Source organism: Cinclus cinclus, chromosome 13 (genome assembly GCF_963662255.1).
Source record: "Cinclus cinclus chromosome 13, bCinCin1.1, whole genome shotgun sequence".
NCBI classification, from domain to species: Eukaryota; Metazoa; Chordata; class Aves; order Passeriformes; family Cinclidae; genus Cinclus; species Cinclus cinclus.
In genome coordinates, this window is record NC_085058.1 from 19,254,827 (window position 1) to 19,275,373 (window position 20,547).

The window sequence follows — 20,547 nt, forward strand, 5'->3', positions numbered from 1 at the left end:
AGCCCTTGCAGCAGACTAGACACAAAACACACAGAGTCTAAATTCATTGGTATGAAGAGGATGTGCCAGAGTATTCCACAGCGCTTCCCTTTCTGCTTTTCTTTTATAACTGTCAATTTGCATAAAAAGGTGGATTATTATAGGGGTTTATTTTTACCTGTTAAGCATAATTCAGCCTGCCCTGTGTCAGACTTGAGAACCTGTTCTGAAGCTTGCTGAACGCTATTGAAAGATTCCTTGCCCTTGATGGGCACTGAATATGGCAGCATAGGCCTAGAACTGGCTTCATATCCAAAGGAGGGGGTTGGGCAGGAGAGGGAAATCCATGCTGGAGCGTGTGTTTGAATTCTACTTTACATCCAATAGCATTGTCCACCTTTTTATGATCTCTCTTGGTGGGAATTTTGGTGTCGGAGATTTGCTGGCTTGTCTGAACCCCAAAAATTTATTGCCAGTGTTTGCCTGTAAACACAAGGTGTCTTCTGTGCTGTGAGGTCCTTGATTTCACTCTAGGAATGGTGGGGGGTTGAAAGGACAGTTTAACAGGTCGCTTGGAGAGGGATCACTGATCCCTTCTGTGGCCAGCTGTACTTTTAGCTAAGAGCAGCTTCTTGCCAGCTCCTTATGCTCACTGCTGCTGAGTGTGGAGGGAAGCCTGTCTTCTCTCTAGCTCCACCCAGCAGTGCTCTACATTGTCTGGTTTCCTATCATCCTTAATGCATTAATTCCCAGCCCTCTTTTCCCTCCATCTTGTGCCACTCTTTAATTCATCCCTGCCCAGACCTGCTGCTTTGATTCTCCCAGAACCATTGCTGACTCTCCATATATCAAGCTGGGGAGAGATTCCTTGACTGCAGCATGCCGTGGCCAAACCCTGCAGCTGCAGGAGAGCCAGGCACCCACAAAACCCCTCACCTATATCCAGGATCAGTCCCACACTAATGAAGTTGTGACCTATTTGTGAACAGAAAGATGAAATCCTGCTGGGTATCCTTTGCTCAGGTCTGCATGTGGTTTATTTGCTTGGGCATTTCAAACACAAAGGTGACACATTGTTGAAGTTACAAAATTACTTCTTTTATTAACCTACGCTATCATAGAGTGTGGATTTTTTGTCAGATAATGCAAGAAGCAAGAGAAAACTCTTAACTGTATCCACATGGAGCCTACAAATCCACATGGCTTCTCTGTTCTGTTGAGCATGTGAATTCTTAGAAATGCAGCTGCCAGTAGTTTAGCTTGAATACAGTAATTCTAAAACAAGCTAGCAATAAATAAAATACTTACATTTCAAGTACGAAACCTTGCAGTTGAATTCAGTATGAGGAAATCAGTTTATTCCTTTTCATGTTACCAACTACTGTACAGGTACTTGGGCTGGCAAAGTCTGCAGATGCAGAACAGAAGAATGTTTTATGTACATGACTTAATTGAATCATATGTTTAGTCTTCCTTTAGGCTATCATGTGAAGCTGTTTAATGTCAGGCAGAAAGATTTTTGTGGATGCATTTAATAAGACACAAACTCACTCTCTCTGCTGGTCCCCAGTTCTCGCCTTAAGTCTTTCCTTTCTGGTGGGGAAAAAAAAATGGCACCTTAATTATGTCTCATAAATAATGATACCTACCAGCTTTCAATTACGTTATTTAGCAGGTTGATGTTACTTTCAAATTATATTTAATTGAGCGTGAGTGACTTTACCAATGCTCCTATACAGCTCTAGTAGGTGGGACGTTGACCTCTCATCGGGATCCTGGCTTGGTTGTTTCGGCGGCTTGCTGGCGGCTTCCGGTACAGGGGGCTCTGTCCTGGCAGAACCAGGATGGACTGCTGGCCCAAGTCCCTCGGAGGCTGCTGACCCAAGTCCCTCGGAGGCTGCTGGCCCGAGTCCCTCGGAGACTGCTGGCCCAAGTTCCTCTGAGACTGGAAGATGCTTTGCTCTGTCGCGCTCCTCTCTGAACAGGTGAAAGTCAACCCAACGCCAACATCACTCTTCATGGTTCTGGATGTGCCATCAGATGTGCCATCGAAACACCTACCCAGGGCGATTTCCTTGGCGATCCTTGGGTCTTGATCAGTGACTGTGTAAATGCCGTAGTTGTGTCCCAGTGGGTCAAGAGGTGCCAGCATTGTGTACTCGCTGGTGTCGTTGTTGGTGGCCATGGGGAGGTGGTTCACCAGGTACTCATGGAGCATGCTGTTGACACTCACTCGACGGCAGTTGCCTTGTGGGATCACTTTGACGAGCGTGCGGTCCACGCGGTCCTGGTCAAAGAGCATTCCGCTGCACTTGAACTCCAGGCAGGCTGCCGACACGTCCCGCTGCTGGGGGTCACGGATGCTGCGCACATCCCTGATGCCGTAGAGCTTGCCGATGGTGCGTGGGTGTGTTCCACCCATGTTGCGAGATCTTACATTCACTTCCTGGGGTCCATTTATTTTTACTTTAATGTAGCAGGCTCTAAATTCCATGGGCTTGGGCCACCACGCCAGGTAGTCATCGGTCCAGCTCATGAGGTCATCTTCACTGAAGGGAACAGTGTTGAAGTCGTACCGGTCTCCTTCTATCCTGTAAAACCTGAAGTGAGCAGCACTGTGTGGAGCTTCCTCACATTCACTGAGGTTTTCATAGGCATAAATAGGGCCATTGTTCTCCTCTGGGGAATTAGGGCTTGGCTTGGCCATATTAATGCTGAATGCTGTTTTCTTGATGTTGGAGTCCTCATGGTCTGTCCTCCTGTAGTTGAGCTTGTTGAGGTATGGCTGTGGGACCCCAATAGCAACAGGATTCAGTTTGGGAGCAGAGGGCACAGCTTCAAGCTCTTCACCCCCCATGCTTGCTAAGATATAAGCTCCATAGGCTTCAGGGTTTTGCTCATCGCAGAAGGCGGGCACACAGGCACCGTTGGGACCTGTGACTACGCTGTCGAAACGGCCCCATGCTCTGGGGTTGGAGGAGAACCCTGGTTCTGGCTCCATGTTTATAATAGAAATCACCACCCCTTGGATCTGCTCGCTTTGCAGAAATCTCTCGCTTCTGTAGGCTCGGACTTTGACGTAGCACCGTCTGCTCTCGGGGACATCCAGGTTAAAAAGACGCCTCTCTTTGATCTCCATGTTCCCAACCAAAAAGGTCCTCTCCTCTCTTTTGCGCCGTGTGCTTTTCTCGATGTTGAAGTCCCCTTCTTCCTCCCATAACCCTGTCTCTGGGTTCAGAGACCAAAGCTTCATCTCTTGCATATGCTCTGGCATCTTGATCTGAGCAGCATCCAAATGAACCTTGACCTCTTCTGCATTGAGGGACTCAGTGCCCTGTTCGTCCGTGAAGTCCACAGAAAACATGCCATATGTGCGGAGCGGAAATACGTCTCCTTCCTCATCTACAAAGTTCAGGTCACTTTGTGTCACAGGGGCTGTGGAGATGTTTCTTGGGTCCAGAAATGTCACACTGGCTTTCACTTTGCCATTGTAGACCTCTCCATTTTTCCTATAAAATGCATTGGGGGGAATTTCTAATTCAGCAATTGGATCATCTTCTTCCATTTCCCCCAAAGAAATCACATTGGTTTCAGTGGATTCCAGTGTAACAGGAGCTTTCTTTCTTAGTAGCTTGATCTCATGAAATACAGCACCTCCATTTTCCTTGAAGGGTAGAACTTTTGTTGTGTTCACAAACTTCTGCAGCCGATCCACAAAAGTTAGAACCAATCTCTCCATATCTGCTGGGACGTGGATGGAGAAGGTTCCCTTGTAGCCAGTCATACTCACTCTCTTGTTCCCCATGTAGATGTGGCCAAACCTCAGTGGCTCACCATTATCTGCTGCTGTGGCTCTGCCTCGAACCATTATTTTGGTCTCGGTGCATATTTTGCAGCCACATTCAACGATGACTTTAGTGGGGAGCGTGTAGCCGTCGCAGGAGATGTCCCTGGTTTCCATCTTGGATACCCCACAGCAGTAGGAGACATTGTCCTTACACCGAAGTCCCTTATCCAGCTTCCCCACACAGGTCTTTGCTGGGCACTTGCCCACGTCGTAATAGAAGGAGTTTGTTGCTTTTTGGAAGCAATCGTGAGGAAGTCGGATGAGGTGGCTTTGGGGCTGGGAGTCGCAGGCTGCCTCTTGTCTTCCTGTTGGATAGGATTTTTAAATGAGCAGCATGAAATAATTTTACAGCCATCACTATGTAGTCTGAAACCTCAGAGCTAAACTTTGCTCCTAAAAGCAGTGAGATTTCTGAAGGATTTTGTTGAGCTGGTTAACTAATTTCTGTGAAGCAAGTAGCTCAGCTTTAGCTTTAGGACCCTGATTAAGAGCTGTTTGCAGGATACTCCCTGCTCCTACTTGTCCACTATGGTCGTCCAGCCCACCCTTATCTAGATGCTCTGCTGCTGCCTGGCTTTTTGACTATCGCAAGATTAGAATATGCCCCAAGACTTAAAAAACAACCCTAAACAAGCAGAAATACTCCCATGTCAGACAGCAAGTACAGTGAGAAATCTCCAGACAGCAGCAGGTTGAGGTTGATAGGCCACCTGCAATCCAGAGCTCTGGTTTGTAGGGAGCATCTGGTTCATAACCAGCTCACTCAAGCTTATCTGCAAACAGATGAATGGTATAATCCTCAAGTATTTTTCCTGTGACTTTTTTTTACCAGCTGTATCACAGTTTCTGGTTCTTGCACACCAACACCTCCCCAGCTGCTTGGAGAACATCAGGTGCATTTTCTCTTACCTATGACAGCCAGCTTGGCAACTTGGGACTTTGCTGACCCCCCAGCACTGCTGGCCTTGCAGAAATACTCTCCTGACTGTTCTCTCTTCAGGTTCTTCAGAATTAGGTTGTTCTTATATTTGTACAAGGAGGGATCAAGCAGTGAGCCATTGTGGTACCTGCCAGGAACAGTTAAGGGGACAGAGACTGACCATCTGGCTGGAGCACAGCAATGACCTAATCTTCCATCTTACTATGTGGAGTTTTCCAGATTTCCTGCCTCAGTTTCCCTGAGGTTTTAGTTTGGCTAGATGGCATCACCTAAAAATTTTCCCCTACTCCTGGCAGTACTGTGATGTGGCTGCTGGACAGCTGACAGGCAGGCAAAGCTGCCAGTCGTATCTGATAAGGTTTTTAAACTCTTTCTTTGTGTGTTTTTCCAGTGAATCCCTCAGCAGATGACATTGCTGTGCCATCTTGAGGAAGACATCACTTGCAGCCATCAGTTCTCAGCACATTTAACATTTTATAGCTAAACCCCCTCATTTTTTGCGATGGTAAGGAGATAAAACTGCCATCCATGGGACAGCTAAGACTTGTGGCAGATCAAATTCAAGCTCCTTACCAGAGGTAGCGGTCGGGAGCTGGGCTCCCTCGGGCATCACAGCAAAGTGATACGCTCTGTCCCACTCTCCTGGCTTTGTCTTCAGGGCTCCTGAAAACATAAGGTTTGCCTGCAGGAGAAGGAAAAGGCCATCTCATTACTCTTCCTCAGTTTATTTCTGATGCTGCATAAAGCTTCCTGCATCCTCCCTTTCTGGGGCTACCTGATCGGTGCAGCTGCACTTGGATTGCCAGGTTTCTCCGGTTGCTCTCAGGCACAGTGACAGTCGCTGTTGCATATTTGGCTTTCTTTATTTTAAGGGTGTGTTTCCCATCAGGACAAACCCCTGGGATCCTAAACATGCCTCTGTTATCAGCCATTGTCAACAGCTTGAGTTTGTTGGCTTGCAGGTAGACCCGGGCATCGGCAGCAGGTGATCCATCCTCTAGAGATACCTTCCCGTGCAGGGTGGCATCCTCACACATGCAGGTGTCACAGTCAGCGTTGACATGGCCCATGGGGCAGGTGATGTTGCAGGCTGGAGGAGAAGCAGACAGGTCAAAAAAACAGCACCAAGTCCCCACAACACTCACAGCACATTCTTGAGTCTGCTTTTAATTTAGATGCAATAAGGCAAATACTGCATAAGGAGTAAATTGTATCCAAAACATATTTTTCCTGATTATCCACAGCTGTGCATTAGAAAGGCAGGGACGATGTCATTTTGAACCTGACAATTAGTAGAAAGCAGCCATGTGGATATAATTACAGCTAGGAACGGTTATTTACCTTCCCCAAAGGGCTGAATTTCAGGGAAATTTGAATCTAGATCAGCATGTGAGCTCTTAGCTCAACCCTGGCAAAATTACAAATTCAATGTCATAAACTTTCTATGTTTCTGTTACCGGTGCATGCCCTGTGATTTTTGGTCTATCCGAAAAGCTGTCTCCCCTTATTCAGTGGTGTCCTGGCTTTGCCAGGATGTAAGGTAATTGGCAAGTGAGCATTACCCGATGGGTTTAGTATTTGGTCTCACAAATACCATTCTGTTCTCATTTACCTACAGTGATTAATCCTAAATAAGGATCAGGTCATCCCTTTTGCAATCACAGAGCATCCCTGTACAGGAGCTATCTGATATTTCAAAGATGGAAATAAATGTTAAGAAATCAGGAAAAGCTTGAAACAACTTTTCTACACAAAACATGTTTTCAGATTTTTTTTCAGAATTATTTGCTTAAAAGGGGATTATAAGGATAACATAATTAATTACAAGCCCCCTCAGCATGGACTATGGCAGTTTGATATTCCCAGATAATCTCTTTCATGGGGGATGCATGGAGGCAGCTGTCTGCAGTCACTGACTCCACCTTGAGAGCTGCTGTTACAACAAGATTAATGAGAATTTTTTTCTATATCCCTATGATATTATGAGTATCTCTTATCTTTCTGTTTGACTTTAAACTTGCCCTGCTCTGCTCTTGGTACTCTCTGGCCTGCTTGTGAATCACTAAATTCTGTCAAAGGAGAGAAAGTCGTAAAATGACAGCAAAGGGAGTACAACACCTGTGCAATGGTGAGACCAGGACATCCTCCCCTGCCCATAAATGAGTTTATAGGAGCACCTGAGCAAACATGTCCAATGCAGAGCCGCCCTTCCTCAGTTGCTTCATTACAGTGCACGCCCCAGAGGTGCTCAGCTAGGCAGGATCTGGTACGCTTCTGCACCCCGGTTTGGCCACACTTTGCTGAGCACTCGCTCCATTTCGACCATGGAGACAAAAATCTTTTTGAATCTTGCACCAGTGGACCTTGAATAACATCAGTGGTGTGTTACTGAGATGCACATTACACATACAGCTGCCCAAAAATGGGCCATTGGGTTTTAGCAGCTTCTATAGAACTCAAACTATACATTTGGATATTATGCACCACATGGATTAAACAAACTCGAAGCATGTTTGGGGAGCTGGGAATTAAAGCATGAGAAGGCGTCTGAAGGCTTCTGACTTAATTCCCCACAGGCTACCAAATTCAGGATGATTAAGATAAACACAAGGGGAGCAAAGTGGAGTCAGCTCATGCTTGGTGTTGAATAACTTTGGTTTAAGGAAATCAAACACACATTCTCATTTAAATGTTGTTTGAGGGGCAACACTTGTCTGTTTCAAATGTGGTTAAATAGTTGTAAAAAAAGGTAAAATGGTTAAATAGTTATAAAAAAAGGGTGAAACTGTTGGTATGATCATGTTGAATGTCTTTAACCAAATTTCAACATATGTTTTTTGTATGGGCAGCGTGTCTTATTGTGATCACCAGTTTTACTGAGTGCAAAACCAGAGGCTTAAGATGCTACCGAGCGGGCTGAGCATGCCAGGAGCCAGCTGATTGGTAAAACAGAGAAAATTTGCAAAACGTATTGAGAGTTTAATATGAGGTAATATTTTTAAAGGAATTTATTTAACCAGGGCTATGAGATGTTATTAATTTAAGCTATTTTGAATGGATGAGATCCACTCCAAGTCTGTGGTTTGGGCTTTTTAAAAAATGACACAATCTAATAATGTTTATGAGGATGCTCTAGTGACTAAAGTTTCTAAAAATGAAGCTTCTTGGAGACGTGTGCTATGTCATCTCCCATACCTATTCTTCCACCCAATTTGTAATAGAGCAGATTGATTTGTTTCCTAGAAAGGCCAACAGTCACAGGGCTGGACTGTTCAAATTGTGAAGGGGTGGTTGAAAACAATCCTGGCTTATAAAAGCAGGTGGGTGGAAAAGACCCTTTTAAGTGAGAGCAGATAGGGGAGCATCATGTCTGGCTTGGAGTGAGCACTTGGCTTAAATGGGCAAGGTTTTAATCTATTGGCCAGTCAGCATCTCTAGTTCAGTATCCCAAGTGGTGGATCCATGACTTACTATTTAGCAATTTGAGGCATGCAAGAGGAAGTGGGCTTGGGGAATGAGGTCACATCCTGTGGATAAATGCTTATTTGTGCTTGCCCCAAGCAAAAACTGAATGTACAACAGATTAAAGTGGGATCTCAGCAAGATCCTAAGCTTGTTTGGGATGAGCTGCTTTAATCTGCAGGGCTGGTGATGATATGAAATGAGGAGGGGAATCCTATGGAGGAAAATGGCATTATCTGGCTTTGGGTAGTATTTTGACAGGCGAAAAAGCAGAAGGTGGAGGCTGAGGGAGAAGCTGAGGGGTCGAGCATTGGTGGGGACATGGGAGGGGACAGGCCTGGCCCGTGGCACTTGGCCAGCAGGAACGTACTGCGTCTGACGTAGGTGAAGGTTGGGTCTCCGCGGCGAGAGCTGCTCCTCGTACCTGTGGGCAGAGGAGTGATTCAGGCAGGGTTTGTCAGCCAGGGAGCCACCCCCAGCATTGCTGTCTTGTGCCATCTACTTTGAGGGGAAAACTCTTTTACTGGTAGTTTTCAAAAAAATACCTCTCAGCAAGTGGAGGGGACCTCCCAGTGTCCATGGTATTGGTGCTTTGATTCTTCCCAGTGGCTAAGAGAGCTGCTGGGAGCTGGGCACAAGGCTGGGAAAATCCCCAAATCCTTCAGCATGGCCAGCCCTTCCAGTGCCTGCTGGAATTTAAATTCTGAGCCCTGGACAGTAAAGATGAGAGGTTGGGGCATCTCCCAGGGCTTACTGAGCAAAGTGGGCTCTGCAGGTAATTAATCCCCCACAGGCTTTGATTCTAAAGGAATAGTGTTACAAACTGCCCAGGTTGTGGGGACAGGCTGGGCAGGGTAAAGGCAGGTCAGAGCATGTGCTGGCCCATCCCTGGGCTCTTCTCACCCTCCCAGCCTGTGCATGCCTCCCGCAGGAGCTGGGGCTGTGGTCACAAGCTGACCTTCCCATTTCCAGGAGGGGAGCCAACAGTGTGTGTCAGCGATAGCCAAAACCCTACAGGAGGTCATGGATGATTAACGTTCATTCCATTGCCTAAATCATAGAATGATTCTAACCCTAAATGTCCTCTTCTCCTCAAATAATATTGGTTAGTTGTAAATTGTTGGGAAAATTGTCTAGCGAGGAAAATCCACCCAAGGTGGGAATTAACTTACTCTCCAAGCTGAGCATTACCAGCGGGCTGAAGGTTCTCTGTCCTATCTGGACCCTGCTGAGAGCTGGTTTCAGAATCCTTTGTCCTAAGGGTCAATAAATTAAAGAATAAATTAGATTCAAGGAATTGGGTGTCCTTAGGCTCAATATTACAGCTTTCCCTTTGGACTGTGGATGGTTAGAGCTCCTGTAGGATGCAGTACAGGAGATGCCAAGAGGACAGAATGGAGATGTCCCACAGCATCACTGCAACTCAGGTATGATACAAATTTTCTATTTCCCTTAGCACTCAAGAAAAACTTAGTTCCTGTGTTGGAGCAACTCAGATAGATTCACCTTTTCATAGCTGGAGAGATAAAATATCTCCTGCCTCTCCGTGCACAAGGGAGAACTTAATCCAAGGTGGATAATGTTGGTTATTTCTATGGGACAGGAACTGGTTTATGAACATGTTATCCACCTGTGTACTCGAGGGGAGCTGATGCCCATGGCTGGTTCCTAGGCTGCTTGCTGGGACTGGTCCCATATAAACTGGGCAGCTGAGCCCCATCCCCAGCTCTCTCCTGTGGGTGCAGATTGGACACTGTGGGGTCTCAGGGATGGCAGCCAGGGATGGTCCCAGCATGGCCAGTGTGTTGGGGAGCTCATCCCTGGTCAACCAGAGGCTCACTGACTCGCAGACAGGCTTTGCTCAAGCTCTGGGGCCTGAATGGGAGCCAGTCCTTGTGTGGAAGTTGTCTGGCCAGGCAAATGCCGCAGTGACCCAGACCCAGCATGGATGTCAGGCTGTGTCTGCTGGCTCAGCAGCTGCCAACAGTCGTGCCTGTGCTGGTGTGGGCAGGGGACAGCACGGTGACCAGAATGGAAACGTTAAACCTTCACCTAAAACAGATGTTGCTCCGAAGAGGAGGAGTAGGATCCAGCCTTTCATGGTGACCGTCCGTGTCTCCAGAGGTGACCAGGGGTTTCCTGGAGTTTCTGCAGCCGTCCCACGCCTTCCCCAGTCCTGCAGAGACAAGCCTGACTGTGTCGAAGCTCACCCAGGTCCTGCTGCTTTCAGGGAACTTCTCCCAGACTGAACCACTCTAAAACATGCCACGGGGCCACTTATACCCCCTGCTCATCCACCCCCAGCAGCTCTTCATATACTCCCCCAGTGGGAAGCAGCAGGGGCTCCACATCTGTGCTCACATCCCCACTGCTTGTAATCACATCTCAGCCCAAATCTATTCTGCAGAGCACTGCTTTGTAATGGCATCTCCTTAACATTTCTAGGAGCAGTTTAAATACTTCTGCAGGGATCTCTCACAGCCCACGCAGCTCTGCAGGCCCTCGGCACCCAGCGCTACTCCCCAGAGGAGCAGGGACAGCCCCATGCCTCCATCCTGCTGCCTGCAAACTGGGATAGTGTGAGGATAGCATCTTATCCCTGTACATCCCAGAGTGTGGGGAGAGGGAAGGTTCCTGAGCACATCTGAAAGCAGAAAACTCTATGCACGAGCCAAGTCTTCCCTGCAAATGTAGCAAGAAGCTCAGCATTTTCCTTTTCCTGCAGAAACAGATGTGGGACTGAGGCTTTGTGTCACTCTCCACCAGCTCAGACACTTCAGATTTTGTTTTCAGTGAGACCCTTTGCCCTAGAGCATCAAGCGTTTGGGTATTTAATTTCTGACTGTACCTGTGGAGCTGGTGTTATCCCTGGTGACACCAGCTGGAATTTTTATTTTATGCACCCAAAATTAATGAACTAGGAGGAGGGGAGAATACTGCCCCAGCCTTTTGGTGCCTCAGTTTACCCATAAAATGGGGCTGACAAAGAGTAGCCATTAGCAAGAATACTCTGTTATTTTTAAGTGGTACAAACCATCTCCTCTGAGACCAGAGAATGTGGGACTAGGAAAAACTTTGATTATGGCTCAGCAAATCCCAGTCAAGCAAAAATAACAAGCAACACATGAGCGGTGTTTTGTGGGCTTATGGTGGGGTCATGAACTCGCAGCCAGACAATAACCAGGAAAAAATTAATCCTCTTTCCCACTTGGCGACTATTTTTGGAGCTGACTGCAACTTGTTCAGCATTGGGTTTGGGATACATCCCTCTGTACCTAGACATGCGATACTATAAAAGGGGGGTGTGGGTTTCAAGCGGCCGGATCTTGGCAGCAGGGGACGTTTGGAGCTGCCTGTGTCCCCTGTCTGGCAGGGGGCTGTGGGAGCCAGCGTGGGACAGAGCCGCGAGAGATCAAAAAACCCACGTGAGCAAAGCCCCCCAAACCTCCGCTCCAGCTGTCCCAGTAACCCTTCCCTAAACCCATTAGCTGGGACGAGGAAGGGAGGAGCGGGACGCAGGAAACTGCATCCCCATCGATGTTTTTCAGCCTCTGTGCCGTCATCTGCCCATTAATTAATTTCCACCTCACCTTCAATCAAAGCCGCTCTTAATTACACCTCCTTAACACAATAGAACTCTATAACTGCAATCTGTCACAGAAGGGAAAACAGCAGGATTGGGTTGGGGTTTTTCCTCTTACCTAAAAAGCCATAAAAACCCCACTTAAGGAGAGTCCCGTCTTCTCGCCACGGAGCCGCCAACCGAGCTGAGATCCGCGGGCTAGACGAGGGCTTGTCGGCTGCGGGTTCAGGGATTTGCAGCCAGCTGGGAAGAAGGGAGAGCTGCAGCTTACCGAAACCTCCCCTGCGCCGAGCAGAGCCGGGCTGTGTGCGAGCCTCCCGCCGCCGAGGCGGCGAGGTCGCTTATATAGCCCGGCGTGTAGCTTAGGGGATGGCAGCGAGCCACCAGCCGCGAGCACAAACAGATCGGACGCGCGAGGAAACCGCAGCCTGAATAATCCCTTAATAAGGTGATGGTAAACAGAAACCTGTGGCGGTGCCACGGCGTGGTGGCTGCTGCTGGTGGCGGGACAGGGCACGGTGTGGGTACCACGTCCTGGTGTGGGCACCGCATCCCAGCGCAGCACTGTCACCGTTAGGAGTTCACCCGGGGTCTGGATCTGAAATAAATGCTGCTGAGTGCTGAAGGTGGAGATAGAGCGAACAGGCAATGAGTTTTGGGGATGCTTTTTTGGCTTTACCTGGTCTGGGGCAAACGTGGTGCCCAGCCAACAGTGCATGTGAATTTGCCCTGTTTTGCAGGTGTGGGGTATGGGTCACCTGGGCACCTTTCCCTGCACTGCTTGCCCACCTCTACCGTTGTGCTGGCTCTGGTAGGGGTCAAATGAGGATGCTGTGAGGATGTGGGACAAAGCCAGTGAGATAGGTTTGAAATCCCAGGGCAGCACAGAGCTGCAGAGGCAGGACCATCCTTGTAAATAAATGTGACTGCATCTCGAGCCAGGGGGAGATCTAGCAATGGCCCCTAACCAAATTTTTCTGCTTGTCCCAGACTGGCTTCAGCCTTTCAGGCTTTTCTTCTCTCTGCAGCCATGTTTTTCTCATGTAACTTGTGACAGCTGATCCATGAACACAGGGCTCCTAGGTGTTGACAAAAGATGTGGCCTTGTGCAAGTGACTGCTGCCCATGCATGCAGCCCTGGAGCCACTGGACTGTGCAGACAGTTACTGCAGGAGTGTGGTGTGAAAGCATGTGCTTTATGTGTCAGGAGCAACTCACAAAAGAAGAGTGTTGGGGCAACCAGTGGGGGCCAGTGGTGTCCTAAGCTGCCTCCTAGTAATCTTTGTCAGCCCTGCTGCCAGAGGGAGTGGTTCAGGAGGAACACAGACCAAGATGTCACATTAAAAAAAAAAAAAAACAGCGGTGACCTACACCAGCTCCTGTTTATGTTTACGAGGGAAAAGGAAAAAACACCTGAGATGTGCCAAAAAACGGCAGAATGTTTATCTGGTGGGCAAGGAGTGCCCAGTGAGCTGGAAGCTCCAGACCTCTGACATAAACACGAAGATCATCTCTGTTTCCCCTCCGTGATGAAGACAAGATGTGGGAAAGGTACTGAGGCTGAGAGCAAGGAATTCATCTTCCCCAGATGGAACATACCTCCCACTACTACGTAGTGTGGGCTGACCCACACTAAGCACAGCACCATTGCTTTGGCAAGACATCTCCAGTCCCACCAGCTGCTTGCCCACATCCTGGCCCACATCAGTTTCTATGGGTGGCACTGCTGGGTAAGGAAATGTGCTGTTCTGCAAAAGGAGTAAAATGTTATTCCTTATGTTAGGGAAATGGGATGATATCTCTAACCCAGTGCGGGTGCAGGCATTTCTGCAGGGGATTTTGCAGCCTTCTTAGCACAGCTGTTTTCTCTCTAGCATGTCTCCTCCAAGACAAGCTCTGGCTACATGTATGTCTTCAGGAACAAGTTTGGGACATGTGAGTTCATGCAAACCGCAAGTCTCAAGAAAAGTTCCTTTGCAAAGTCTCTCGTGGCTTGACCATCCCTGCAGCGCTGACATGTGGCTGACTTTGGAGGGAACAGCATGAAAAGAGCCCCAGATGTTCCCAGTACTGAGCACCACTGGCTCTGAGAGTTGCTTTCCATCTGCCTGGAGGTGAACGATGCCCCGTCCCATGGGGTAGAGAGGACAACTCAGGGGCTGCCCCATGCCTGGCGTAGTCTGCAGGGCTGTGGTATCTGTGGCCAGTGACAAGGATGCATCCCAAACCAAACTGCTCCTGTCTTTCTGCCCATCACCAGTAGCTTCAGTTGTCTAAGGCTGCTGATTCCCATCGGAAAGCAGCAGATCCACAGCCTCTTGGACTCATGCCCTTCCTGGATTAATGCTGGGGAGCCTACCCAAATCTCATGGGTTTTTTCCATGGTTTCATCACTGAGGTGTAATTACAAAGCCATTAAGTATTTATGAGAATGCTGCCATGCTTAATGCTCCCTCTGACCGGTGCTGAGGCTGGGGCAGTGTCAGAGGAGTGTGACAGCAGATAGTGCCAGCAGCATCTCCCTTCCCACATTCCTTTGTGGTTGTATCCATAACTTTTCTTGTGTTCCAGGGGAAAACTGGCTAGTAATGCTTATCGTGGTTCTTCATGCCTCCCACTATTTCTACTACAGCATGGGCTGAATGACCATCTCTGAAAGCCAAGTGTAGGATGCCAGAAGGATAGCAGGGTTGTGGGGGCTGCTCTCAGGGCTGCATGTGGAATTCACAGGCTATGGGGTCTGTGAAATGCTCTGTGGGGCCCATAAATCCTCTTTTGGGCCAGGCTGTGCCTAATTCCCTGCTGGCTGCCCTCATCCTCCCTCCCTGCACCCTCTCCACTCCGCCAAAGGGAGCTGACGGTTATTTTCCCCTGCTGCATGTTTCTGGGCTTGCTTCTGTTTACGGAGATGGGAGTTAAAATAACTGATTGATGACTTTGTTCCATCCCAAACACTTTGGGGAAGTTTGCGTGGTTTAGAAGGGAGAGTTGGGAGCTGGGATTTCATTAAGCACTTGGCTCCCGGCACTTCTCCAGTCATGCTCCAGGGGTGGCTAATGTTGTTTTTTAAATCCTGTTTTGCTATCCCAGGAGCCGGAGTGGTGATTTCCATGGTTTGTAGGAGAACTTGGAGATGTGGCAGGTCCCTGAGGTTCCCTCTGAGCTCTGAAACACCAGCAAACCTCGCAGCCACCAAAATATTATTTCACTTAAGCCCTCCTCCACCGCTTCATCAGCACAAAATCACACTCCAGCTGCCTAAAATCTTTGGAAAAGAGCCAAAAAAGTGAATTACTGGAGTTTGTTTTCATTGTGCCAATCAGGATTTACAGGCTGTGACTGGGAGAAAAGGAGTGAGTGGACCTTTTTCCCCTCTGGAATGATTTGCTTGGGAGCTAAAGCTTCTACTGGGGCTCTGTAGTTCTCAGCTCCATAAACATAATTTATGGAACAAATACAACAGGCACTGCACAGTGGGGACATCAGGAGATCCAGGATCCAGGGAAAGACTGATTTTAGCTCTTGAGCTCAGGAAGGCTTTTTCTGCAGTGGTGAAAGAGCCAGGAGTGAAGAGACAGTGGTGGTTGTGGGGTGTGTTCCATGGGGTAAGCCCCCAAATGTCTGCTGGCACCAGCACAACACAACTGACCCCTGTTGTGTAAAAGAGGGTGTTCCTCTGTTCCATTATTTCATCTGTAAAGGAAAAGGACCTTTTCTAGTGCTTTTGCAGGGCATGGTAGCTATTGCAATGCCCAGGGACTGTCACCTTCCACCCTTCTGCACACATATAGACCCACATACACTGGGGAGGGATTCAATGGTCACTGGAATATCCTGGACTGAAGAAGGGTCCCACTGGTACTTCCCTTCTAGATGCCATGCCCATATCTGCTGTCTCTCCTTCCCTGTCAGAGCTTGAAGGGGCAGAAACCATGTTGCTGTGAGAGCACCAGAAGTGCCTCAGTGGCAAATCCCTTTTTAATTGTCTGTCTGAGCTGGGGAAATTAAGATAATACTTCTGACTCATTTAGAAACTCTCTTTTGCAGGAGAAGGCCATTATTTTCAAGCCCTACATGAATAATGCATATCCCAGCCTCTCCCTGGAGCATTAACTGCTCAGGGACACTTGCAGGGCAGCATCACGGTGTGGGGAACATCCTGCCCACAGATGTGGCAGGGCCTGAGCTATTGCACAACCTCTGATCAATGATGTAAAAGTGGTCACAGGATGGGAACAGGCGTGATGGGGATGTGGCCAGGTCCAAACCAGGACAGCACCTCAATGGGGACATTTACACTGCAAAGGAAGGTCAGGAGCAGAGCTCCAACCCACAGTCCACCAGCTGTTTGCTTATGCTCTGAACAAGGTTGGATGGACAAAGACCATCCTGTGTCGAAGTCCATGTTGATTTGGGTAATTAATTGCTCCTGAAGAAATCCTTGATTTATTGCTCCTGTTTATGGGTATTGGCTTTGGGCTGGGATGCACTCCAGGCTATGCACCCATGCTGGCACAGGGAGCAGTTTCCCACACATGGGATGGTGATCTCTGGTCTCATTTGTGCCTTTTCTTCTATATTCTTGCTATAAACCAAGTTGAAGAGGGCAGGTTTGCAGTGATTTACACCAGCAAAACATCAGCCAGTTTTTCCTAAAAACCAGCAAAATCCTGCCTGTGTGCAGGGGTGGGCTTGGTTCTTCCAGTTTGTCTTTCTCCTGTTTTGCAGGGATCGCACTGGCAACTCATTGGAGAGTTGTAGGCTGTGTAAGTCAGACCAGAGGCAACAGTGATGACAGTGAAAGTGAAGCTTTGAGTTAAAAAGTGTTTTTTAGTGTTCAGACAAGCCTCTGTATGGCATGGACAGAAAGGTGGAAGAGATGGAGCCATGAAGGTAGTGGACACTCCTCATTGAACCATGTGGGAATTTCTGTCAGGTTAATTATTCCACCGAGCAAAGTGGAGCTGTGCCTGGGTTGGGGTAATTTGGGTTTATCCACCCCCAGGTTTCAGCTCTGAGAGAGTTTGCCAGCATCCCTACTGGCAAAAGAGAGCGTGGAAATGCCTCCCCTTCCTGGAGTGCCTGTGGTCATGGGGGCGACTGGAGATGTAAAATATCTCACGACCTCGTGCACTATGCCAAGGACATGCTTGGAAAAGCCGGTGTCTGCCGAGCTAATTCCAGCACTGCTGGGATTCCCCCTGGAATATGTGGCCAGATCAGCTTTCACTGGAGGGTAAATGTGTGTTTGCTGGGAGCACACCAGAGGGTTTGGTGGGGCCAAGAGCTGCTGAAGGTAGGCCTGGCAGCTTCTGGTGTGAGCACCTTATCCAATCTGAGACAAAAACTGCTGGGAGCAGATTGCAAGGGCAGTGTGGGAGATAAACACTTCTGCAGAGAAACAGCAGGAGCAACTTGAATGCTGGCTGCCAGAAACGCCTCACTAGGAGGCCAAATCTGGATGGGGGGAGATGTCAGCACTGATGCTCATCCTAAGGGATAGTCATTGGGATCCTGCAGCCTCATATCTTGGCTCAGAGCAGATTTCTTGTGGGAGGGTAAAAGCAGGGTTGGAGATCAGAAATTATATCCTTCTAGCTCATTAAATTCAGCATTTATGATACCTGTACCCACCAGGACACTGATCCTTTCCTAAAAGCATAAAGATCATGTGCCTGCATAAGGTTCACCCAGGAGTATCTTTAAGCTTTGAAAACTGCTTGGAGATATGAAGTCATGGGAAAGAGGTGTCAGGGGAGGTGTTCCCTCCTTTTTGCTCTTGCAAGCCCTGTGTAGCTCTGCCGAGGGTCCCACAGGGATGTCAACTTGTCCCACATCTCACCTCTCCCCCAGAGCAACAAAGGAGAGCAGCCCTTGAATCTCGCCAATGTTTGGGAAGGAGCATCCAAAGGGAGCACCAAAATATGGCCTTGGGACACATAATCTTATTTGAGAGCTTGGAGGGAGGAGAATATTTGGAGCAACATGTTGGACAGGTCCCACAGGGAATAAAAAAATCAGAGGATAAAAGAGGGCACAGAAGGCAAAGGCAAGGAGAGCAACTAAACCCTGTCCAAAAACAAGGGCAAAATTGTTCATTTCCATGGTTAGTCACAAAGAAAACATTGGCATTTCATAATTTCTTCCAGCTCAAGAAAAATACCCCATCAGGGCAGTGAGAGCCCTGACTGGGTCAGTGTGGGCTGAAGGGGACCCATGGCCCCTCCACTGATCCTGTGGGTGATTTTCTTGCTTTACTGGGGACTGGAGTGCCAGGTCAAAGTTCCCAAATGATTTCCCCCCAAATAAATTTCACCCTGGGTAGGAAAGCAAAGCTGCTTGGGGAAGCTCAGCTGAATGGAGCAGTGACGCACGCACAGCACCAGGTTTTATCGCTTGGTGGTGAGCAGATGGAGCTCAGCACCAGATCCCACCACATTCCTTGGGGCTTGACCTCAGGATTTGGTCTGGGGTGATAAAATTCCCTCCTCTTTCTTTACCAGTTTAGAGATGAGGAGGGGATGTTGCTCTAGTTGATGTGTCCTGGTGAAAGATGGAGGAAAGACCCTGAGAGCTGCTGCTCTGCATAGGAAGATGTAAGTCTGGGGAGGCCCTGGGGGATGATTCCCTGGACTTCTGAACTCAGCAGCATCAGGAACACCAGCCTGGGGTATTAAAAGGTGGGAATTGCAGCAGGTTTGAGCATATTTTTCCCAGTACCCCTTTCCAATGGTGTGATACCCCCCCAGAGAAGGGATTTTATTAGTGAGTTTTTGATATACAGAGCTGAATCAGAAACAGAGCATTGTCTCACCAAGAAATGGTCTAACGGCACAGTTTACCAAGTAATTGAGCCCGGAAGGCAGGACGGATCCCTCCCTCTGCTTTAAACACGGGTTTTTAGGAGGGGGATGGGGTGACCCAGATTATCCCCAGGAGGGGCAGCAATTACCAGCCCTCCTTGGCAGGTTCAGCTGAGCGGCCAGGGCCGGCTGAGCAGGCAGAATGAGGTGCTGGTTTATCCCCGGTGATCATTTGGCTTTGTGTCTCTGTATTTTGCTGCAGAGATTTTGGGGAGTTTTGGGTGATGCCCTGTTTCAGACCTGTTTGTAACTCACAGCACAGTGGCACCGTGCTAATTTTTATGATTCTGTTATTTAATGAAAAGGCTGAAAACTGGGAGCTTCCCAATCACTTGACTTGTGAACTTTGGGTAAGAAGAGAAGCTGTTCCAGAGCTGAGCTCATTTCTAACCCCGGGAAATGACTTCATTGACGCTGGTATTTACTCACAAAAACATTTCATGTCAGATGTCCCTGACTAGACTTTCTGTTTCGAGTCCAGTATGAGACAAAAATTTCCTTGGATGAGCTGCTCCTAAGACAATTCAAGGTTTGGAGAAGGAGGAGAAGAATGGGGGGGGAGGGGGCAGGGAAGGAAAGAATCAGCATTAAAAACACACTGAAATCATGAGGTTCTTCTGAATAAAGGGAAGTTTTTGGGCAGCCAGCCTGTCAGAAGCATCTACCTGGAGGGAGGGTGCAGGTGATGAGTCCAGCAGACAAATCACCCATCCTTACCCCCACAACAATCAACAGCTGGAGTTTCTCTCAGAGTGGAAAATAAGTTTTTCTCTTTGGGAAGCCAAGCCCCCAGCAGTGATTTATCAGGATAAACAACAGCAGGTTCCCTACTCTGTGTTTGCAATAGGTTAATGGAAATTATATCCCACACTGCTCTCCCTGAATGTGATCCCAATGTATGCAGGGTGTACGATGGAAAGACACAGGTCTGCTTGTGCAGAAATTGTCACTGGGACTGTATTACCCAATGTGGTTCCTGGTTTCTGTTTTCTCCTGCATCTTGGGATGATCCATGGATTTGGGGAGATCAGTCCTCTTTGGGATGCTGGGGGATGCTCTGTCCCCTCATGACCCAGCACTGGACTGCAGCTCTGGGGATGTACTGGGGCAGCATCCCAAGAGGAGGAGATTTTGGGAAGAGCCAAGATGGGATGTATGGAAACAAGCCCTGCCTGCCAGCACTGTTTCCTAATCCTGGACACCAAAACCCTCTGATCATTAAACCAGTGTTCAGAGATTCGGCTGAAGGCTGCCATGCAGACAACATCCAAACTGACCTTTGAGGAGATGAGAAAAAAAAAAAAAGAGAAAACACAAGGGGGTTACTGTGCAAATGCTGGAGAAAAGGAGTAATTTCAATAAGGGACCCCACCCTTAAAATAAGACTTATTGCTAATGCATGCCCAGGACATTTCTGTGTGATGGTATGCTAAAAAAATCCTCTCTGAACAGGGACTAAAGGCTTTGTTGTGGCATGAGCAAGGCTTACAGTTCCCAAGAAAAATCCTGTCCCTCTCTTGCATCATACAGCCAGGGATGGAGAGGACATTTCTAGACAAAAAGACCATCAGTCAGGATGAAGGACAAACAGGGAATACATTCCTGACTTGCTATTTAATTGCTTTCGTGCAGGTGCAAGGGGCTAAATGAAAGGATAAATAAGGATGAGTGTGTGGGGCCAAATTAATCTCAGCTTTAAGCAGGAGCCTAATGTCAGGAGGAGGTGGCTGCTGGAACAAACAGGCTTCCACCCAACTTCCATGCAGATTTTTGCTATATTCGCCCCAAGGGCCAGGCTAGTTTCCAAGGTACTAGTGAGTGATGCCCCTGTCAGGTAAGGAGGTGATGAGGACAGTTCCATCCCATGTGGCAG

At 48.2% G+C, this 20,547-nt stretch overlaps 1 protein-coding gene across 1 annotated transcript; it reads right to left on the bottom strand.

The window, feature by feature from the left end:
* Positions 1–1,720: 1,720 nt before the first annotated feature.
* On the bottom strand, positions 1,721–13,504 carry CILP (cartilage intermediate layer protein). The gene is made up of 11 exons (XM_062501153.1): positions 13,411–13,504; positions 12,570–12,642; positions 12,083–12,431; positions 10,281–10,404; positions 9,401–9,484; positions 8,599–8,652; positions 6,944–7,129; positions 5,542–5,856; positions 5,340–5,448; positions 4,736–4,893; positions 1,721–4,131 (listed from the first exon to the last, which is right to left on the bottom strand). Exons 1-11 carry the CDS (start codon positions 13,502–13,504, stop codon positions 1,721–1,723), a joined length of 3,957 nt encoding a protein of 1,318 aa, XP_062357137.1.
* Between the last annotated feature and the right edge of the window lie 7,043 nt (positions 13,505–20,547).

Excerpts from the sequence above, each read along its gene's own strand:
- CILP (XM_062501153.1), bottom strand. The coding sequence starts at position 13,504 with ATGTGGGCAAGCAGCTGGTGGGACTGGAGATGTCTTGCCAAAGCAATG. Across the intron at positions 5,857-6,943 it reads CATTGGACATGTTTGCTCAG|CCTGCAACATCACCTGCCCC; the intron begins GTGCTCCTATAA and ends CTTCTCCTCCAG. Across the intron at positions 4,894-5,339 it reads GCTCCCGACCGCTACCTCTG|GTACCACAATGGCTCACTGC; the intron begins GTAAGGAGCTTG and ends TGTTCCTGGCAG.